The sequence below is a fragment of the Lissotriton vulgaris genome, chromosome 10 (genome assembly GCF_964263255.1).
Source record: "Lissotriton vulgaris chromosome 10, aLisVul1.2, whole genome shotgun sequence".
Lineage (NCBI taxonomy): Eukaryota > Metazoa > Chordata > Amphibia > Caudata > Salamandridae > Lissotriton > Lissotriton vulgaris.
In genome coordinates, this window is record NC_141698.1 from 973986692 (window position 1) to 974009664 (window position 22973).

The window sequence follows — 22973 nt, forward strand, 5'->3', positions numbered from 1 at the left end:
CAGGCCCACTAGTAGCATTTGATTTACCAACCCTGGCACACTTAGTGCACTTTACCAGGGACCTACTGGTAAAACCAAATATGCCAATCAGGGAGAACCAATCACAATAACAATTTACACAGAGAGCATATGCACTTTAGCACTGATTAGCAGTGGTAAAGTGTCCAGAGTCCTGAAGCCAACAAACACAGGCCAGGAAAAAATAGGAGGAAGAAGCAAAAAGTTTGGGGATAACCCTGCAAAAGGGCCCTTTCCACCTAGTGTGATCAAGGATATTTGGAAATGGTAGTATTCCCTGTTTACTCTATTGGAATGCACACTGGTATAATATTATGGACACAGTCAAGCTAAAAGATCTGTGTCTTTTTTAACAGAACATACTGAGTACCATTGTACTACGCAAAATTAAATCCAGTTATTGACAGTTCGTAATGAAAAAAGTGTGGTAAATGTAAAAAAAATGCATACATGGATAAACAGTTCAAATTCTTTGTGCTTGCGCTTGTAACTAGTGCAGAATTTGCGCTGTTTATTGGAATTCATCAGATATGCTGTTGGGTTCTCTGTGGACTGCCACAGTCTTTCTAGGCCCCTCACATCTTTGTTTTATGTTAATATCACATCAGTACCATTGTTCCAGTATTTGAAGTTATAAACACTTAGCTCTATGGGTACTACAGTGCAGATGATTTCAGTGGAATCCAGGGCTGTCTATTCGACTCGTACCTACCAGAAGCAGGACTCTGAAATTCGAAACTTTGTCTTAATACTCTTCTGTTCTTTCAACCTATGGGATCAAAGACGTACAATTGACTCAGGGTGGTGTGGTTTATCCTTTGAACAGATGGTGCTCTCACTTGAAGACCCATTATCAGTTTCCTTTTCATTGACAATGCAAAGGTAGGTAGAAGGTAGCTGTAAGACTAGATACGCTGTTTCCCTACTCTTCCAACCCAGTTGACATTCTAGAATTTGTACTACAAATTGAATTATCTTGGTCGCAGTGCCATCTATGAAGCCACCTCCAAAATATTGTATAAGATGTTATCAGAGTCAGATTCTGTTTTGGAAACGTTTTTGCCATCCAACCTCATAGGGAGATGATTCAATATGATGGAAGGTCTCCGTCAGGACTTTCCAGTAGTTGGCCAATAGAAATCTATTTCCTTCTTTCAGCTACTGTGAACTTAAAAATCCAATGATTGCGTGCTGGCCAGTGTTACCCACCACATAGTTTATACTTTTAGCAGCTGAATGAAGAACCCGTCTGAGCCTGGAGCCTTTTGATTCTTTCATCCCCCTCAACATATTCTATTCTGTTAGAATGGAGACAATATCAAAAGGTTTTAAAACAAAGTTTGAGATTATTGCTTGCTATATTCTGACCCATGCGTAAACCCCTGTTTACGCCTGGGTTCAAATTATGAGTTTGAAAGTATTAAACATATCCAATATGTATCGGATGTGTTAAATAACTGAACCTTCGATATATTTCAGCCGGGCAAACTTTCCCAAATTTAACACTGGAATAAAATACAGTATTTATTTACCATGCAGATGTTTGTGTGTGAAACACCAACATCCGACTTTTTTTCCCAATAACTCATGATACTTGTTATTTATCGCACCCAATAAATAACGTACCCCGTGGTATCATTATTTATCATGGGCAATATATAACGCGTAAACTCATAACCAGACCTTTAGTTACTAGACAACAATAAAGTGATGGGTGAAAACAATGCCACCTCAGTTTGCACCCAGATATATGCAAATCCGCCTTGACTCTGCTCCAATTGGAAAAGTCCAGCCCAAACTGCCACACCAGGTTCTCCCTGAACCGGAATCCAAGCAACCTGGGACCGTTTTCATCCTTATTATCGGCTCTTCAGCCAGGTATAGCTTAATTCCCGGGTCCCAGTGAGCAGAGCACCCACATCTGGGCATACCCGTGACACTTGTGACATCAACTGCAACACCAGCAAGGTGATGGATGGAATGCTTGAATTAATTTCAGCCACTGGCAATTGCTCAGGGTGGCATCCTAGTTCTATCGTTTTTCACCCTCTGCACAACCTCTGTTTGCACCCAGTCATATACAGATCAGTCTTCACCCTGCTCCAATGGGAACAGCCCAGTCTGCCCTTTCAAGCCAGGCCCTCCCTGAACTGGAATACAAGCAACCTAGGCTAGTTTGTGCCCTTATTATGGGCTCTTCAGCCAGGTATAGCTTGATTGCAGAGGCAAAGTGAGCTTGGGACCCTCGTCAGGGCATGCCTGTAGCACCTAGGATGTCAACTGCAATAACAGGGTTGTTGGTGGATGGACCACTTAAATTTATCTCAGCCACTGACAATCACTAAAGCAATCCTTAGCAAGAAAACGATCATAAATTGCTTCATATAACATATTTGCAGCATCACTATTGGCAACATATCCAAAGTTAGAAAGTTATTGTATTACATATCACTCGGCAACGTTTCCCAAGGACCTTTTTTTAGCCCATTAGTAAAACTGTAAAATAGAACCTTGGCAGGCAGGGTACATGGATACCGAAAAATTTACTCCAGAGCTCAAGACACAATAATGTTGCCCTTCAAACACTTGATATTGAGGCCCATCATTCTCTGATTCAAACTGCTCATATTTTGAGTTCATGTTTACTCTGGCACGTGCATTAATGTTATCAATTCCTCAAAATGGGCTCAGAATATAGCAATATATTAAAAATCCTGTTAATACCAATTGTTTTTATTAAGCAGGTTGCCATTCTCTGTTCGATTAATAGGAAACTCGTAACAGGACGATAATGCCCCATTATAATGCATTGAGACTGTGGCTAATGCCTTTGTGATAACAACGCCTTCTTAGGTCGAGCCTGGGCAGCACATGTGCTGCTCTGTAAGGCATGCTGTATTACGATATGGACTTAAAGCTCCGCCCTCTCTCTGCCCATATTTTTCATTGGCTTGTGTGATTGTCCTTTGGAAACTAAGGCTTTTCTTTGGTCAATGGGCTCAATATGTCCCTCCTTTGTACCGCCTTGTAGCAATTTGTAACCTCCCATGACAAAACACCCTTTTACATGTGTTTTTACTCGGTAGGCTTTAATTACAGCCACGCCACTGAGCACTATTTTACTAAATGGTTTTCTCCTGCCTGCTATTGCAGGCAGGACAAGCTCTCTCGCAACACTTTCTATTTTTTATTTAAAAATGGCGGCCGCAACCCCCTACAGTGGCTCCTGTTAACAACAGGGGTGGCCGACATTATCGTGAAAGCGCATCATGGGACTCTTTTCCAAAAAAACATTTCTTTGTCAACTTGACAAACAAATGCTTTTTTTTTGTGCGCCTATTTAGAAAAGGGATACGAGCTGCAACACCACTGAAGGAAAGAAAACAAAAAGAAATCTTCACTTCAGCTCTCCCTATGATGCTTTGCGGCCCTATATTCAAAACACATTTTTCCATAACTCAGCCTGTGATGGTCCTGGTATGATGGGACCACCACAAAATCATTCCATACAGCTTGCTTTTCCTTTGCAGGTCATCATCTGGTTACTCACCTTAAGTTGGTTAATCATCTTCCCCACTGTGAAATGCATTTTAAGTCCACTTTCCCATAGTTGGTGCTAATGCTCTACAGCTGGGAGTATGCGTTTAAGGTAACTTTTTTGAAGTCTCACAAGGCCTAGGGAAGTGTAAAGCCTCAGTGAGATGTTGTTTGTTTAGGGGGTGATTGTATGGTTATGGTGTATTGCTTTTTATTATGCTGGTGAAATAAAATGAATGTGTTCTGTTGCTACATTGCCCTTTATAATTCCAACAGCTGTAAAACTCATTTACAATGCCAGTAGCTGTGAAACTCAAATGTGAGACCGAATGCATTTCCAATGCTTGTTTATATAGCTTGTCCAATTGTTGTGTACTTTAGACAGCAGATGTTGAGCTGTGTCAAATTATGGTACTCACTTACAGACCTCAGATTTATGTGAACCTGTCTGCCCTGCTGGGACTCAAATGCTTCACACTTATTTTTACTAAAATAACTATAAACAGAGCAACCCATGTAGAAACATTCTTAATAAGTAATTCTTGATACCATGGATCATGTGCTGATAACTGGGGGGTTTGCATTTGCATTACTTGAAATAAGTTCAGAAATTCAATGGGACCTCATGGAATACTCGAATTAAGGTTTCCGAGCAAAACAGGTGTGAGGCAGGATGAGGTCAGCATTAAGGAATCCAATACCTTCACTTAACAGTTTTTGTAATTATTAGAGCGAAATTACATAGACATTTTTATCACAATCAATTCTCACAGCTCGCACAATGTGCTCATTTAGCATGGCAAGCACGCCTACTATAATTGTTGTATTATTTTTAAGTTGTGCCTAGCTAACAGTACTAGCTGTCTGGGTGCAAAATGCCAGTGTGATGTTACCAAGACGTTTCTCCTTATTCACTGGCTTTCCTTACCCCAGCTTATATATGTGGTGTTTGTTCCTCCTCAGGTGCATAGCCTCTTTACCATTTCTCTGATCGGATGACTAGTTCTATCCTTCCGCTGCTCACTTTGGGAGAACAACTCTGTTTTATTCCTCCCGTGCTTTACCTCCCCTTTCCCTCCTGCACTGCATGTTGTTCCTCCGTTATGCTTGTTGCAAGCTCTCTCGTTATTCTCCCAGTGGGAAAGTTACTGCCTCCCCCATGTTACATGGTTCTAACTGGTCCTCCATTTTCTTGTGCTTCTATTTCCCTGCCCCTGCCCACTTCTCGATGCTTCACCCCCACCTGCAGCTCTGCTGCCCTCAACGCACACTGTGTTTGGTGCTTGCTTCATTTCGTAGGTGCACCTGGGTAATGGTGCATGTGAATTCTTATGTCATCAAGTACACATGCGCCTACACAATGATGCAGATACTATGACCACGTCATTGTGCCTTTTTTGTACACTTTTTTTTGTTTTAGCCATGCTACACAGCACCTTTCCGATGCTGTGTAACATTGCCAAAGGCACTTCCACAGCCAATAAGTCCTGAAGGCAAGATCTGTTGGCTTTGCCCGTGCTTCTTGAATATTTTCTTAACCTTTGTGGTATTTTGCAATAATTTTGCTTGCAGTATTGGCTGATGGAAAGGTCGACCACATGTTTTTCATTTTTATTGTGTATGTCAGCCATAAGCTGTTTTTTGGAACAGCACAGTGTGCTAGCTAGCTACAAGCAAACACAAGTCTGTAAGTCAGATAGGTGCCTGGAGCTAGAAGGACCTGGCGTGTTTTACTGCGCTCACACCGTGCCAACGTGTTTTGTTAACAGCCCAAACACCTGAACTTTGCAATGTTGATGCAGTAAAGTCTGCCTGCATGCACGGCTCGCCGGTTCCACCATGAAACCCGATAGAATGCCACCTGTCTGTACTCAGCTGTGTGGAGGAAATCCGGAGCTTGGTTATTCCAACCTGAAAGTCTTTTCCAATTATGTGCAGGCTTTCTTCAGTCCTACAAGCTTAGATCGCAAAAATCACCCCAAGGTTACGTTTTCACTAAACTCTGAAAGCTGCAGTCTCTAGAAGTCTGGAGTCAGCACTTACTCCTGAAAGAGACTCCGAATTGGCAAAGCTGTAAGCCCTGACATTTCCGCCAAACCTGTTCAGTTTTGGAGCCCAGTTTTTTTGCGTGTCTGAAGATGGCGTTTGCATCTCTTGATTTATGTTTGTGTTACCTGGACTGAAGAGATGAAACAGGGCTCCATTGTCAACGAGGCTGTGCAGTGTGAGGCTGGAGGAGGTATTCAGAGACCTCGAGAAGAGCAGCCAAGAGAGGTGCAATCACTGAGTGGGGGGGAAGTAGTCAATTATTTTGGTGGGGAACATTTTAACCCCTTCCATGCTCGTGACGGAACCACTCCGTCACGAGCCACGGTGGTGCAGTGCTAGTGACGGATTGGTTCCGTCACGGCCCGGCCGCCGCGCCTGTGCGGCGCTGATTTCGCGCCTTCGCTGAGGGCTCTATTAGGCGGGCGGGGCCATGATGGAACCATTCCGTCACAAGCACAGCGACACCGTGGCTCGTGACGGAGTGGTTCCGTCACGAGCATGACAGCGCCGCGCGGCCCCCTTAGCGCCGCGGCGGAATTATCGCCGCGGCCAAGGGGTTAATGTGGGATGCTATTAGTACAGGTGTTCGAAGTAAATAACTAAATCCTGTACCCACTGATTAGCAGATTGAGGTACTTGCCGTGGTCCTAAGGTGCTCCTCAAAGGCAAGCGCTTCTTGATTCAGTTGATAAAATGCATAGCCACGCTCTTGTGCTTTTTCCCTGGTCCCATGTTTGAACCAGCTAGATGAAAGGTCACATTTCAGATGTCGCCTCCTAACCAGGATGCTGGAAACTTGATGTACACTGGAAGACGGCCTCCAGAGAGTTTGTGACTATGAGTTAGCTTTGTCCATTACTCAAGGCTTGCCTCAGACTGGGGTCTTTAAACTTGAAATTGAATATGGCATAGCCCAGTTGTTGGAGTTGCAATAAAAACAATATATGCAGTCAGAGTTGTTACTTTGTAAAAATGAACAACGTGTTATTAACAACTGACATATATACACATCTTAATACAGTAAAAGGACTCTGCAAACAATGTGATTGTTACACATCAATAAAGCAATAACATTTAAGGCAAACAAAAACAGTTGTAATATACTCCAGGCCAGACTTGAAATTAGTTCGGCACCTTGCATGGCAATTTAGGTACAGAATTTTATGTTTAAAAACGATTAAATAAAACTTTCAAACTCTTACGTTTTTAAATGAAAATAATATATCTCATTTAATGATTTATTTAAAAAAAATGTGATGCTTTAATATGCTGTGACATTTTATTTTTTAGCTCAAAGTTAATAATAATTGTTTTATGTTGATTTCTATTTTTATCTTACAGTAACATATTTTTACACAGTTTTTAATTATCATCATTGATTATTTTTTCCCATGTATTTATCATCCACCGCATATGTATGAAGTTACTAGCAGTAACTTTTCACTCATTTAAATCCGATTGTAGTAGACTCCACCCTCCCTTTTGAATGGATGGAGTGATGTAAAATGTAAATTTACTACAAGTTTCAGTAATAAGTTACACCTGAGTTATTCAGCGTGTGTAAATGTATCTTTGTGAATAGACCCCTAAGTTATATAAATGCTATGCTGTTTATAATTCCCAACAGAGATCTTATTCGTTCCAACAGCTAATCTACACTTTGCTTCTAGCTCACTAATTGTTAGCAATCACATGGGAACGTACATTTATTTGCAACAGATGAATGTATGACGATACTACGCATATTAATTCCATGCATGCCATTACAAAGCGGGTATTACTACGCTAGTACTCCTACAATGACCTACCATTACAACGCATTCTTTTACCACGCATGCCATTACACTTGGTAAAAGTGTCTAAGGAAAGTTACACCCCGACCCTACCCTAAACCCTAAAACGCTACCCTTGCATTACCCTCCCTCAATCCCCAGACCTCTCCCTACTCAAAAACAATACCCTGCACGACCCCCAGACCCTACCCTAAAACACTACCCCTGCACGACCCTCACCCTGACCCCCAGTCCTCTCCTGACCCAAAAACACTACCCTGCACAACCTCCCCGACCCTACCCTTAACCCTAAAACACAAACCCTGAACAACTCTGCCCCTGGCCCCCAGTCCTCTCCCTACCTTAAAACACTACCTTGCATGACACCCCAACCCTACCCTAAAACCCGAAAACATTACCCCTGCACGACCCTGCCCCCGACCCCCAGTCCTCTCCCTACCCTAAACACTACCCTGCACGACCCCCAACCCTACCCTAAACCCTAAAACACTACCCCTGCACGACCATGCCCCGACCCTCAGTCCTCTCCCTACCCAATATCACTACCCTGACAACCGCCGACCCTACCCTAAACTCTAAAACACTAACTTGCATGACCCCGACTTTACCCTAAACCCTAAAAGACTACCCTGCACGATCCCCTGACCCACTTTTACCCTAAAATAGTAATAAAAAAAAACAGACCCAATCCCTCTTACCTCTCTCTCCTCGTGGTTCCTCTCTCTCCTCCTGGTTCCTGCAGTCGTCGAGGGGCAGTGCACGTCCTTATGAGGAAAAAGAAGAGCCTCTGTTTCCTCACAACAACATGGACCGCCTAATTTTTTTTACAACGTATGTGCTTTTACCATACATACCTTTCCAATAAAATTTGTTATAACGGCTTGCGTAGTAAAAGCATTTGCGTTGTAAAAAAATGCGCAGTAAAGACTAGGCGCTGTTACAACGCATGCGTGGTAACGCTTGTGATGTGAATGGCATGCTGGGCAACAGCCGCGATGTAATGGCTGTTTCCCGCAACAGATGATTAAAGAAAACATTATTCTCCTGCATTAAAGTCAAGTATCTCAGTTTGTAAGGCAAAAGGTTATGAGATTCATAACATAGATGACACCATGTATGTACCATGAAAACTGCATGGCTCATGTCCCAAACGTGCTAATGACAACAACAGTGAAGTGGCTCCACAACCAGAGGTAACAGATATTGGTACTGAACAACCACTTTAGGTATGAACCAGCAGGCTAATTATGGAATGATGTCACAAACACAGACCCTCCAAACACGAACCACACTGGACCTCTTTCAGCTTCTGAACATATCTATCTAACATGGAGACCAGGAGAGTGCTGGCCTCTGATTGATAAGTCAAAGGATCCTGAAGTATGGTGTCATAACTCTTCTTCTGGCACCCAGGCGTGGCGGAGGCTACTGGGAACCATAAAAGGGCAAGTGGTGGTCATACAAGAATGTACAAAACAATCAGTGGTTGGTAAGAGGAAGACATTCTCACCAGGCACCACTCTGTTCACCTCTACTTGAAGGTACATGGTTCTTCCACTGTACATATCTGGTCTTCTGAATGTTTGAGTGGTCATCTTGGTAATCTGTGTCTATGTCTCTGGTCTCCCTGTTCTGACTTAGGGCTGAAAGCTGAACCTAGGTAAGGAGCAGGGTAGACTAGTAGAGCTTCAGCAGGCATCAAGACTAATCATAGTCTTGGGAAATTGGGCAGCATGCAGCTCTGTAGCACTGCAGTGTGGGCCACACAGAACTGTCTCAGTAAAGGTTTTTAGTTTGATAGATAGAGCAGGACCAACCTTGCCATAATGCCAGAACACTTTGGTGTTGATGCCTAAAATACAACAGAAAGGTATGTTCTCCTCAGGACTGCTCTGGTGGGAAACCTGGCATATTTCTTTCCTGAAGGAAACAGAAGGCAAAGTAGCAAAACGGAGAAGGGGGTCATACTGTATTTTTTCCTTATTGGAAGCACCCATCCTCTATCTTACAGCCTGGCCCAGATATACTATCAGTTTCTCTCACTTTTTGCTCCACTTTTCTGGTGCAGTTATGACGCAAAATGACAGATTTACTTAGCCATTCAAATCGTGATTTGCGTGATTTTGTGTTACAATACCCCCTAATAGTCCAGCATGCATCGTGTTGCCTTGTATGACCTTCGTGGTCAGGCATTACATGGGCAGAGTATCAGCATTCCTGTAGAAACCTTCATGTATTTTGACTCAAACCCAGATTTACTAACGTCAATAATCCTGGGTTTTCGCCGACATGATGCACCTTCCTGATGCTGGCGTAACAAGGAGAAATATCTTTATCACACTTCATATTCTGCAGCACACACACAAAGAGGAATAAGCCTCCAAGGATTGTTTTAGTGCAGGAAGGTATACTTTTTGCACAAAAACAATTGTGACCACAACACAGACACCCTTACAGCCTGGCGTGCCTACCAAAGGCCACAAATGTAGCAGCTCAAGGAGAGAGCAGAAGTGTGCTGTATCTTAATAAATATGGCACATTTCTGTTCTCTCCCTTTCTCACAGTGCAGTTTACGGATTTCCCTTTCTGTGTTGCATCCTGTGGCATGAAAGATTAGTAAATCTGTGTCTCAATGTTCAACCAAAAAGATGTTCATACTTATCTAAGTTCATATAAGGGATACCAGAAAGATTGGTGCACAGAAAGGGATTATGAGAAGTCTTCTAGGTTATTGTAATGCTTGTATTCATTATTGCAAAAACAATTAAGGTTATGTCTGTGACCATTCATATCCATCAAAAACTATTAGCACTAAGAAGCCTGATTTCCTATTGTCACTGTTCTTAGATTACACATTATGCAACTAAGCATCCCTCCACAGTGCAGCTACTGCAACCCCGGAATTTAGCAACTGCTGTTCTCAGTTAAGATGTGGGCCAAAAGGTTGAAGAAGGTACCCCCTTAAAACTACTCTATTGGGAATCCAATTTAGGATATGTCTTCACACTTAGGATGAATTTATAGTCTTCATGGGAGCAATAGATCAGCATGTTTGGTGATTACTGGAGATTAAAAATTGCCGGGATGGAACTGCGGCATAGTCAGTCATAGGCTGTCATCCTTATTGTCTAAATCGAACAAATTGAAGAACAGTGAAACAACCATGTAAATGTATTGGCATTTATATAGCACACTACTTACCCGTAGGGTCCCAAGGCGCTTCGACCACTGCGAAACCCTTCCTGGCTTCCCTGAGAGATGGTCCCTTAATGGGTATCTCCAGGGTGAGACCAGGCATCCCCGGCGGTCTGGTGGGGCCGTTAGTGAAGATGAGGCAAGCTAATGCCCAGAGTTGCCGAATGTGATCGCTGATCAGAGTGGGCACCGAGGCGAGAGAATTATTGAGTCCGCTGACCCTGGTCCAGAAACCTCCCGCGCCGGGAATCGAACCCTGGTCCCGGGCCGTCCTCTGCTCTCGGGTCTGCCGCCTCTAACCAGTGAGCCACACTACTTCACTATTGGAAGATGGGCAACAATATAAATGACGTAGCGAAGGTTGCGGGGGAGGGCAAGAGAGACCCTAAAGTAATTTAAGGTCATAAACAGAAAGTGCAGTTCCACATTAGAAATGGAATACGGAACGAGTTTAGGAGACAGCATGAACTTGTGTTTAGTTTCTTGGAAGGTATCTACTAATAGTGAAGTAAGTTGACTTGCATAAGACGACGCACGTCATTGCTCGTCGATTTATCAATTTTGTTTGTACAAGATTTAACCTAATATGTTTGAGTAGCCAACTATTTTCAAGACTTTTGGAAATCAGTTTTTATTTCCCTAAATAGTTACATGAACCTCTGTTGTGAACAAGATCAGAGGCACCATCAAAAGTAACACCAGAGTGAGCTCAGAGTGTGTTGATGTTACTAAAGTTAACAGAAGAAACTCCACCCTGGAACACGCACTCCCCGTCCCTTTCTTGGAATTTAATCAAACTTAACATTCATGAGGACATAATCCACAGGAGAAAGAAGATTACAAGTGCAAAGTCATCTTTTGTGAATAGCTTCTACTCGTGAACCAGCGCCATTTTTGCAAGTAAGTTCGATTTTCACGCTACCTTGGATTTCTGAATTGGACCCATGGTTGGTAAAACAGGGGTTCAGGAGGAAGACGGTGTTCCGTGATTAACTGGGGCGATAAAGGGCCCTCTTGATGATACTCCAAAACTGCAGTAGGTGAAAATAACATCTGACTTCTGAATTATCTTTTGTTTTAAAAGTGGGCGGTCATCCGGGTATGAGAGTTGATCTCCACACTGCTATAAAAAAAACTTTAGTATTAGTGCTCCCATGCAATGACAAGAGGGTCCCAAAAAGATGTTCATTTGGTTTGTCTTATGTTATAGAGTAACAGCGTCTCCCCAAAGGCGTGCCACATTCAGTATAAGATCTCTGTGACAACTACCAGTGCCACACATTTTTCTGTGGTTACTGACTGATGGCATATAAAGAGTCACATGACCCCTCTGTGGCATATAGATGTGATTGCCCCTAAAATGAAAGCAAGGCATATCTCTTATCCGCGACTTCTATCTCTTTATCTGGATTCTGCTGAATAGTAGCTTTTTACTTGTCTTTGAGAGAAAGTTTGCTGCAGGGGCCATGTGCGCTTTGTATTCTTTACTGATGAAGGCCTAAAGCAGATGCTTTTTTGGAGATAATGACTTGGTGCCACAGTGCCAGAAGTTGATGGTTTGGGCCACCATGTCTGCATCCCACATTTGCTGCTGATCGTAGACCAATGGGGCAATTTAAATCTGGTCTAACAGCCACATGCATCAAAAGAAATTGCATTCGCAAACGGTGCGAATCGCAAAATTCAGCACTTTGCGAATGCAATTCCCATTTTTGGGATGCATTAACATTTTTGTAATTTTCGCAAATTAAGGAATCTCAAATTGCATCAAACTCTAAAAATTTGCGAATTCTCAAATAAGGGGAGCAAATTTCCATGAAGTTGACCTTCATGGTAATTTGCGAAAACTTTGAAAAATGCACTAAAGTGTATTTTTCAAAGTTCCATTTTACACACACATGCCCTTGGGGCATGTGAGTGTGCAAAATGTACTCCTAAGCAGATTTCAGGGGTGCAACAGGGTGTCCTTTGGACACCCCTGCACCCTTCATATTGCATTCTTAATTTGCGAATTTCTAATGGTGAATTGCAAATTAAGAATGTCTTTCCATTCATTCCTATGGGCCTTTAGGCCCATAGGAATGGATGGGGAAGTATTCCTTAATTGCGATTCTCAATTAGAGAATCGCAATTAAGGAATTTTAAGAAATCGCTATTTTTATAGCAATTTCTTGATGCATTGCAGTTTGCAATTCCTTAATTGCGATTCCTTATTTTTTGCAATTAAGGAATCGCAAAATGAAATATTGATGCATGTGCCTGATAGTGGCTTATTTACAAGCCTCTTGCGCCACGAGTATGTCACTTTTCCCATGTTAAAAATGACGCAAAAGTGGCGCAAGGGGCTTGTAAATAAGCCCCACAAGGAGTAAAATAGGCGCAGGTGATATTTTCACCCTTTTTTTTACTATTATTGCCTGTCATTAGTGGTCCACAAATGAGTGATTTGCGTGGCTGTTTACACCTATTGGTTTATGCGCGTGCATAGCACAACACTACAGAAATGGCCATTAAGATGTGCACAAATTCGTAAGTGTTGCTTGAAGCAGCGTTTTTGACACTGATGTTTACATCTATATGTAAGTAAACGTAACGCATTTTCAGGTAAGCTGGCATAGATGTCATATGCATGTAGTTGCTGTTTGCATAATGTGTGTTGTTTTGCTCTCTTTATACTTTAAATAGTGGTATGTTTCATTTATGTTTATCTGTGCTTCACAATAATGCCACGGTTGTATTAATGAGATGTGTGTAAATGGTCCTTTTATACATGCCTTTTTGTGTTTTTCAGGCTCTGAATGGCTTTGTACTGGTGGTCACCGCCGATGGTCTTGTATTTTATGCGTCCTCCACCGTGCAGGATTACTTGGGTTTTCAACAAGTACGTGTTATTCCACTTTATCAAGGGTATTGTATTAGTGAATCAGCCAACATGTGAATGAGTGACCTCACTTTCCTGAGACAGGAGAAATTGCTGGGTATGTGTGTATGTATGTATGAATGTATGTATATGGTATTTGTATAGTGTGAACCTAGCAAAAGGCAGTGACGCACAGTGCTTGATCAAAGACATGTGTAAAGTCAGCCATTCATTGGAGGGATTCTGATGCAGTGTTCTTTAAAGCCGTGAATCTTCAACTCTTTCCTAAATTGGAACACCATTGGGCGTAGGAAGGTCCTTATGGATAAGGGGTTGTGGTGTCAGATCCTGAGTGCATAGATAGAAGAGGCCTGATATATATTTTCTCCTTTATGCACATTTTAGTCTACAGTCTGATGGTGTCCAGGCTGTGGGTGGGCCGAGTACTGCATTGAACACTTTTTTGCTTGGAAACCGTGTTTAGGATTTTAATCTACTAATACCCGCCATTACTATCACTTTAATGAATGACAGAAGAGAAAATAAAAGCTGAAAAACAGAAGTCATATCAAAATATGAACCACCTGGCCACTGTGGCTTATTACATTATATAAAGTATTCTAATTATTTTGAACCACTTATGTTTTTTGTCTTGCAAATATGCAATTTGCATTTGATAGTAAAACAACACTCCTCCCTGTACTTCTAAATGGCAGCTGACAAGGTGTAAGATTGCATTATTTGTCTCTAAGATGTTGTAATAATCTTCAAAAATAGTTTATTAGAATGTTGAGCATCTCCACACATTGGTTCAAACTGATTAAAAATACTACAGAGAGTAAAAGAGAAATCTTACAATAGGACGTTTTTAGGAAAATAATGGGGAAACAAATAACAAACATGCAAATTGAGGTCATTATTAACATGTTTTCTTCTAATCACATTCATCCATTTACTAGATGTATTATCAACATTAGTAGTCATTGTTTATTTCATTTCCTCCCAATGACAGTCTGACGTTATTCACCAGAGTGTGTTTGAACTGATTCATACAGAAGACAGGCTGGAATTCCAGCGACAACTCCACTGGGCCTTAGACCCTGCACAATCGACGACTGATGTCGTGCAGATTGAAGGTAAGACTTTGTGTAGTGTTGCCTTTCCTTTTTGATATCAGTAAAGATAGTTCAATTTACGTGTTAGAAAGTATTGATTGCTCCTTTGAGAGTTAGGTGCCCAACCACCACACAGATTTTGCTGCATAGGAAGTAACTATCTACATTTATGCTTGGAAACTCGCTACATCCACTTCCGTAAAGCCATTAAAACATGGCTTTTTAATCAGTAACTTGCTCCTGACTTCTCCTCTGAGTTTTATGATCTGCTCATTTGTTAAGTATCTCTTAGCGCCGGGAACCCCTTTTTGGGTAGCTGTCGCGCTTTAAAAGCCCAACAAATAAATAAATAAATAAACTATCTGCTTCATTTAAATCTGTATGCCTTCTTGGCAGTCATTTTACCCCTCAAAAGGGCTTCTGGATCAATTGACCCATTACAGCCTGGAAGGTGTAGGGAATGTCTCTAGTGGAGATGGCGGGTGAGGGGTGGGAGTAAAGGGAGAATAGTTGACAATTGTGCAGCCAAATTTCACATGACATCATGATCAGGTGAAAACCTGGAAAGGGGCGACCACTCGGTCCCCCCGAACGTATGGCAGAGTACCTCGATCCCCCCGGGAAGCCATTTTGGGCGGGAGGCGCGTCTCGGCTGGTATGCCCGAAGCGGCGTAGCCGGGGCGCGCCCTTTCCCGCCCTAGAGTGGGCTGGCCTAGACACTGACGCGGCTGGCCACGCCCTTGGGGCAGGCAGGGGCGGGTTTACGCCCGCCCTGAAGACGGATAAAAAGGGACGCAAGACCAGAAGACATCCTCTTGTTCCTGTGCTCTGAAGCTGCACCTCCTCGCTGCACGTGAGCTCGAGACGGAACGAAGAGCCAATTTTGAGCGTTGTAATCTTTCTTTTTGTCTTACAGATACTCTGTCGGAGAAATGCCCAAGAAAGGCGGGAAGAGAATGACGACCGAACAGATGGTTCGGGTCCTCATGAAGGAGATGACTGAGCTGAAGAAGCGGGTGGCGGAGAGAGACGGGGAATGGGGGCCGGAGCGTCCGTCGGCTGGAGCAGCTCCGGGAGGAAGAGCCAAGAGGCCAAGGAGGGGACCAGCTGGGGGAGACGCCCCGGTTCCCTGTACCCCGCTCGAAGCGCCAACCCCAGTACCAGTAGAGGGGAATCCGATTCCTGTGGAGGTCACCCCGGTGTCCAAAGAGGATATGCCGCCCGAGCTGGCAGCACAACTTGCAGCGTGGTTGGGCGACAGTAGTGAGGGCGCCACGGCTGCCGAGGCCCAGGCGCTGATGAAGCAATTGCGCGAGAAACGGGATGCAGCCAAGGCGTCCGCGCCGGCTGCAGTAGTTGACAAGCCACAAGGGACGATTGTGACCGCAGATGCAGCGTCCGGTGCAGGTAAGCGGCCATTGCCGATTGCGATGGATGAGTCAGCACCCTCTCGTAGAGAAAGGTTGGGTCAACATGTGCCTTTGGCAATTAAGGAGAAGATTTGGGCGGGGGAATACGTGAACATCTTCTCGTTGCTTGTTGATCATTATGAGGTGGAGCATGTTAAGGGTCAGAAAGATCTTATGCATCCGAGTGTTTGGCGCGCAAAAATGGCCGCCTTTAAAGTAAATGAGTCTATCGGCAATTGGGGCAATGCATGGGGAATTTTTACGTCAATCTTGGGGGAACGTAGGCCCGAGTTGCTTTCCGAGTTGCCGACCTATCAGTCAAGAATCATGGGGTACTCGACATCACACCAGGGTAACCATTGGTTCTGCTACGATAATCTTTTTAGAAAGGCAAAAGAGCATAATAAAAGCTTAACCTGGGATTGTTATGATTCTTTGACATGGGATAAAATGAAGGAGACAGGTATGTTGAAAATGCCATTGGTAGGAAGTAATGTTGGCGAATCCTCCCGCCATTATGGGGGGACGCCCTTTCGGTCAGGTACGAGTACCGACGATTACTCGAGACCTGCCGGCAATACAGGAAAAAGGGGGTTCTGCTTCAATTTCAACAAAGGTAAATGTACCAGGCCCCAGGGATCGTGTAAATTTAAACATGAATGTAGTGGGTGCGGGTCGTCCCATCCTGAGTCCACGTGCAGAGCCAAAACGGGTGATAACGGGGGGAGAGGAGGCGCCAAACAGGTCTAACGTAGTCCGAGGGGCGCCTTTACCTACCCCGATTGATACCTTGGCGATGATTCCCTGGCTCAGTGAATACCCGGATCGTACTTCTGCTGGGGTGCTGCGGAACGGATTTTCGTATGGTTTCCGCATCCCGGTAGGGGACTTTCAGGGCGTGGGGAAGTGTAAAAATCAACTTTCCGTCCTGCAGCATACGACCGTGGTTCAGGAAAAGATCCGGAAAGAGGTTACTCGAGGTCGGGTCGCCGGCCCATTTAGTGTACCCCCGGTACAGAATTTTGTTTGTTCTCCTTTAGGGGTGGTCCCCAAGAAGGACCCGGGTGAGTTTCGACTGATTCATAATTTGTCAGCTCCACGTGGTCTTTCTGTAAACGATGCAATAGACCCAGAAGTGTGTTCGGTGCGGTACGCATCCTTCGATGAGGCCGTAGCCATTTTGAATCGCCTGGGGCCCGGGGCGCTGATGGCGAAGTCAGATATCGAGTCAGCGTTCCGGTTGCTCCCGGTATACCCGGACGATCAGCGTCTCCTAGGTTTTATGTTTCAGGGTTATTATTACATGGATAAGTGTATGCCGATGGGGTGCTCTATATCTTGTGCCTATTTCGAGAAATTCAGTAGTTTTCTACAATGGGTCTTCACAAAGAAGACGGGTTTCCAACATGTAATGCATTACCTTGATGATTTTCTGTTCCTTGGGGCAGCCGGGGATCTCGAATGTGGCCGGGCCTTGGCCGAATTTTGTGTATTAATGAAGCAGTTTGGTGTGCCATTGGCACCAGGTAAGACGGTGGGTCCTGCGACTTGCCTCGAGTTTCTGGGGATCGAGTTAGACTCCAGAGAAGGTTGTTTTCGTTTGCCAACTGACAAAGTGTGGAAGTTCAGGGCAGCCTTGCAAGTGTGTCTAAATGGATCTAAAGTTACGCTGCATCAATTACAGCAGTTGGTGGGACAGTTGAATTTTGCCCTGAGAGTTATACCGATGGCCCGCCCCTTTTCTCGTTCAATTGCCCAAGCTATGGTCGGCCTAAAGGAGGGCCATCATCGCACGAGACTATCGGCTGAGGTCCGCCAGGACGTGCGTATTTGGTTAGCATTTCTGGCGGACTTTAATGGTCGAGTCATCTGGAACAAACCAGCCGTATCCTCTGAAGAGCTGGGGCTATGGACAGATTCAGCAGGTAGCATAGGTTTTGGTGCCATCTTCGGCACAAAATGGTCGGCACAAAGGTGGCCGACATGGTGGCATGACAATGGTCTGACAAGTAATATTGCTTTCCTGGAACTTTTTCCCATTTTGGTGGCCCTGAGAACCTGGCCAGAAGGGTTCAAAGATCACTCTGTGATATTTTGGTCTGACAATATGACCGTGGTCGAGTGCATCAATAGTCAGGCAGCACGATGTAAACTGATTTTAAGACTGCTCAAAGAAATTGTTTTACTGTGTATGCAACTGAATGTGCTGTTCAGAGCAAAACATGTCCCAGGGGTAATGAATCAGGCGGCTGATGCACTGTCTCGTTTTCATATGCAGGCTTTCTCGGGTTTCCTTCCCTCAGCAGACCCAGAGCCGGCACCCTTCCCCGAAGCTCTCTGGTCTCTCGGTGCCCCGAACTTCGTCACCTCGTGGGAGAGAGTCTAGCACCACGGACGAGGAAAGCATATGAAGGGGCGTTTAGGTCCTACGTAGCCTTTTTGGGGACTGATAGAGAGAGGCTTTGGGGCCACAAGGAATGGGTAGTGAATTTTCTGATGTCCTTACGTAGGGCTGGGAAATCTGTGGCTACGGCCCAGAGGCATCGTGCTGCTATTTCCTTTGTTGCCAGGGCTCATAGTATCCAGGACCCGACAGCGTCTTTCGTTGTACAGAAAGCGCTGCGTGGGTGGCAACGCCTTGAGGGTCGCAGAGTAGATGAGAGGCGCCCGATAGGTTTGGATAGGTTGACCCAGTTGTTGGCTACACTCCCTGCCACATGTTCATCTCAGTTCGAGGCGGTATTGTTCCGAGCCGCTTTTATGCTAGCATTTCACGGGGCGATGCGGGTAAGCGAACTGGTGGCAAGGAACAAACAGGATGTGGCAGGGGGTTTGTGCCGAGAACACGTTCAGATCAGAGGAGAGGCAATGACTATCTCCTTTGTCAGGTCCAAGACCGATCAAGACGGGATGGGTGACTGCATAATCATACGCAGGATTCCCGGGTCCTCCATGTGTCCGGTAAAGTGTTTAGAAGATTACCTAGCACGAAGGGTGGCACTATGGGGGGGGACATTGTTGAGACACGCGGACGCCACCCCACTGACGAAATTCCAGTTTCAGCGGGTGCTTGCGATGTCAATTGCCGCTGCGGGCTTGAACCCGGGCGAGTTTGGGACCCATTCCTTTCGGATAGGGGCTGCTACGGAAGCTACAGCCAGGGGTCTTAATGTTGAACAAGTGAAACGAGTGGGGCGTTGGTCCTCCAATTGTTATAAGAGGTATGTGCGGTTGCACATGTTGTAAAGCTGTAATGACGTACTCACGCCTCTTGTTTTTGTTTGGTTTTCAGTTGCGCAAGCCTACGAGGCGGGGCGGACTATGCAGTCGACCCAATACCGGGCCAGCGGTCAGACATCACCGGCTGTGAAAAAGGAGGTGTGGGTCGTGGGCCACTCATACGTGAGGCGTGCCGCGGACGTATTCAAAGCAGGTGATATGATTCACGTAGCTGGGGAATACGGGTACAGGGTGTCCTTCTACGGAAGAGGCGGTCTCTGTATTGACCAGTTTCAAGCATATTTTGAGGTTTTGTTAGGGCGGACGAGGTCACCGCCGTCTATAGTCATAGTGCATTTAGGGGGCAATGATTTGGTCACCACCGGTAGACGACTTCTCCTGGAGGCAATGCTTTCCACTGTAAGTTGGTTGGCGAGGAGAGTTCCGGGGTGCACAATTGCGTGGTCCCATATGATCCCACGAAAGGTGTGGCGGGGGGCTATTTCTATTCCTGCTTTGAATCAGTCTGTTAGAAAGCTTAATAACAAAGTGAGTAGGTTGTTCCGTTCCGGGACATTGCATTCTATTTCGCATGGCTGTATTAATGATGACAGTATGTATTCGGGGGATGGTGTGCATTTGTCTCGGGTGGGGAATGGTTTACTCATAGGAGACTTCTTAGCATGGTTAAAAACCTTAAAGCATGACCTTTAGGTAGGAGCTTTTTGGGGGGTCCGGATAGCCGGTCAACTATCCGGCCTGTGGCGGTAAGGTCATGATCGGTGAGCAGTAATTGGAAGATCCCTATGAGTGGACGTCACCCAACACGGATGGGAGCGCTCGGGAGAGGTGGCCTTTGGCCCCTCAACGGGGAGGCGGTCCTGTCTAAGGAGAGGCCGCCGGAAGGAAAGGAAAGGCGGTCAAGGCCCCTTCCTGTGTAGGAGGGGTTACAGCCCCCTCCTGGGGAATTTCCCGGGGCCAGTGACGTCTGCGACGGCAGATGTGGTAAGTTGTGTGGGGTTTGGGGGGAGGTCTACGCTACCTTCTAGATACTCACACGAGTCCTCGAACGACCTTTAAGTGGCGTCGAGTTTATTGGGGCCCCCGTCAAGTCAAGGGAAATTGGTAGTTGCACTTGAGGTACGCCTCAGTGCTGTCGCCCCTCCCAAGTAGGGGGGGGTATTTCTGGTTAGGGATCTTGACACCGGTTACGACCTTGCCGTTGGCCCTTAAACGTTAGGATGTACAATTTCAATATTTCAAGAAAATGTTTTGTAGGTTGTTAGTTCGGCTAGGAGAACCTCTGTATTAGAGAATCTGTTAAGGTTAGCCAAACATCGCAATGTGGTAATGAAATTGTACATTAATATGAAACTGTTTAATGTTATAATTTTTTGTTTTAATAAATACGGCCGGGGAGGGTCACTCCCTCCCTCTTCCAAAAACTTCAAGAACTGTTTCCGGTTTCCCTCCTTTGGGGATTGTGTTGAGAGGGGGTGGCGGGTATCTCAGCCATATGGAAAGGGGCGACCACTCGGTCCCCCCGAACGTATGGCAGAGTACCTCGATCCCCCCGGGAAGCCATTTTGGGCGGGAGGCGCGTCTCGGCTGGTATGCCCGAAGCGGCGTAGCCGGGGCGCGCCCTTTCCCGCCCTAGAGTGGGCTGGCCTAGACACTGACGCGGCTGGCCACGCCCTTGGGGCAGGCAGGGGCGGGTTTACGCCCGCCCTGAAGACGGATAAAAAGGGACGCAAGACCAGAAGACATCCTCTTGTTCCTGTGCTCTGAAGCTGCACCTCCTCGCTGCACGTGAGCTCGAGACGGAACGAAGAGCCAATTTTGACCCACCCACCAGCCCCTGAAGACAGCCAGTTGTTTGTAATAAAATGGATCGATAATTCTATTTCGTTTACAGGTTGTGGTATTATCGTGTTGATATTGAGTATGTAATAAAGTTGGTCGATTTTATGTATGTTTTGTGATTAAAGATATTCGGTTTTTTAGTGTCCATTTATAAGCATGCTTATTTTGGTCATAGTGGCCAATGTATTGTTGGTTTAGTTAGCATTGTCGTATTTATTTTGGTCGGGCGGTAAGGTCATGATCGGTGAGCAGTAATTGGAAGATCCCTATGAGTGGGCGTCACCCAACACGGATGGGAGCGCTCGGGAGAGGTGGCCTTTGGCCCCTCAACGGGGAGGCGGTCCTGTCTAAGGAGAGGCCGCCGGAAGGAAAGGAAAGGCGGTCAAGGCCCCTTCCTGTGTAGGAGGGGTTACAGCCCCCTCCTGGGGAATTTCCCGGGGCCAGTGACGTCTGCGACGGCAGATGTGGTAAGTTGTGTGGGGTTTGGGGGGAGGTCTACGCTACCTTCTAGATACTCACACGAGTCCTCGAACGACCTTTAAGTGGCGTCGAGTTTATTGGGGCCCCCGTCAAGTCAAGGGAAATTGGTAGTTGCACTTGAGGTACGCCTCAGTGCTGTCGCCCCTCCCAAGTAGGGGGGGGTATTTCTGGTTAGGGATCTTGACACCGATTACGACCTTGCCGTTGGCCCTTAAACGTTAGGATGTACAATTTCAATATTTCAAGAAAATGTTTTGTAGGTTGTTAGTTCGGCTAGGAGAACCTCTGTATTAGAGAATCTGTTAAGGTTAGCCAAACATCGCAATGTGGTAATGAAATTGTACATTAATATGAAACTGTTTAATGTTATAATTTTTTGTTTTAATAAATACGGCCGGGGAGGGTCACTCCCTCCCTCTTCCAAAAACTTCAAGAACTGTTTCCGGTTTCCCTCCTTTGGGGATTGTGTTGAGAGGGGGTGGCGGGTATCTCAGCCATATGAAATATAGGTTGAAACCGCAAACTCAACCAATACACAACACACTTACCATGCAAGCACTGCTATGATTATACTTACTGCACATTCTCATTCACCACAATGACGTTTCCCATTTCAATGCAAACCAAAAGCCTGCATAACCTTACAACACATTTTATACGTAATATATATATTACACTGGTGGCCCTTGCACCAGTGTATTTACAGTAAGGCCAGAGTTTCCATTGGAAGGTCACTTGTTGTTTTTCTAACGAATCTGCCCAAAACATTCTCCCCAATAAAGTGAATCCACTTCAGCTCCTTAATGGAAATCTTTGTGCTGATCTGTTAAGCGGACACCATGAAGGAGGTGGTGGGGTGTGGGTAGCAAAACCCTAATTTCACATGTCTTCCATTTTGGTGTCTGAGACTGAAAAAACTGCTTAATGGAATAACACCAAATTTGGCAAAACATTAGAACTTTTCCCAGAAAGTCTGCTTTTTGTGACTTTGTGGAGATCTATTCAGCTGTTTTCAAGAAATTAGTGATAAAGAGATGCTCTGGTTGTGCTTGAAGGAGTTAAAATATTAGATATATCCGTATGGTTGACCCCACAAGTGCTGAAATTAAATAAATAGGGTCCTCTTATTGGCCAAGAGAGGTTTTACTTCTGTCTGCAATTTTGGAACCTCAGGCTTGGAGCCACAAGTAAATCTCCTGATACCTTCTGAGTGGAGAGAAACAAAATGCGACCGTAATTGCATGATCAGATTCAAAACAGAGATGCACATCTTTGTAAGGATAGCAATTTTTTTTTCTTTCGAACATTATTTTCATTTTTTTTGTAGAAACAGCAAATGTTTATTCATTCATATACACAGAGCAAAATTCCGATTACAGAATCAATATGACCACTGTCATGCACACACCTGGTCCTAACCGCAAAGATGACACTG

The 22973-nt window shown here is 45.0% G+C and overlaps 1 protein-coding gene across 1 annotated transcript in view; it reads left to right on the top strand.

The window, feature by feature from the left end:
* AHR (aryl hydrocarbon receptor) overlaps window positions 1–22973 on the top strand; it is a 415687-nt gene that overhangs the window by 214751 nt on the left and 177963 nt on the right. Inside the window, exons 4-5 of the mRNA XM_086941976.1 lie at window positions 13384–13473; window positions 14465–14588. Of these exons, the coding sequence (XP_086798102.1) occupies window positions 13384–13473; window positions 14465–14588 (214 nt within the window). The remainder of the gene's footprint in view (window positions 1–13383; window positions 13474–14464; window positions 14589–22973) is intronic.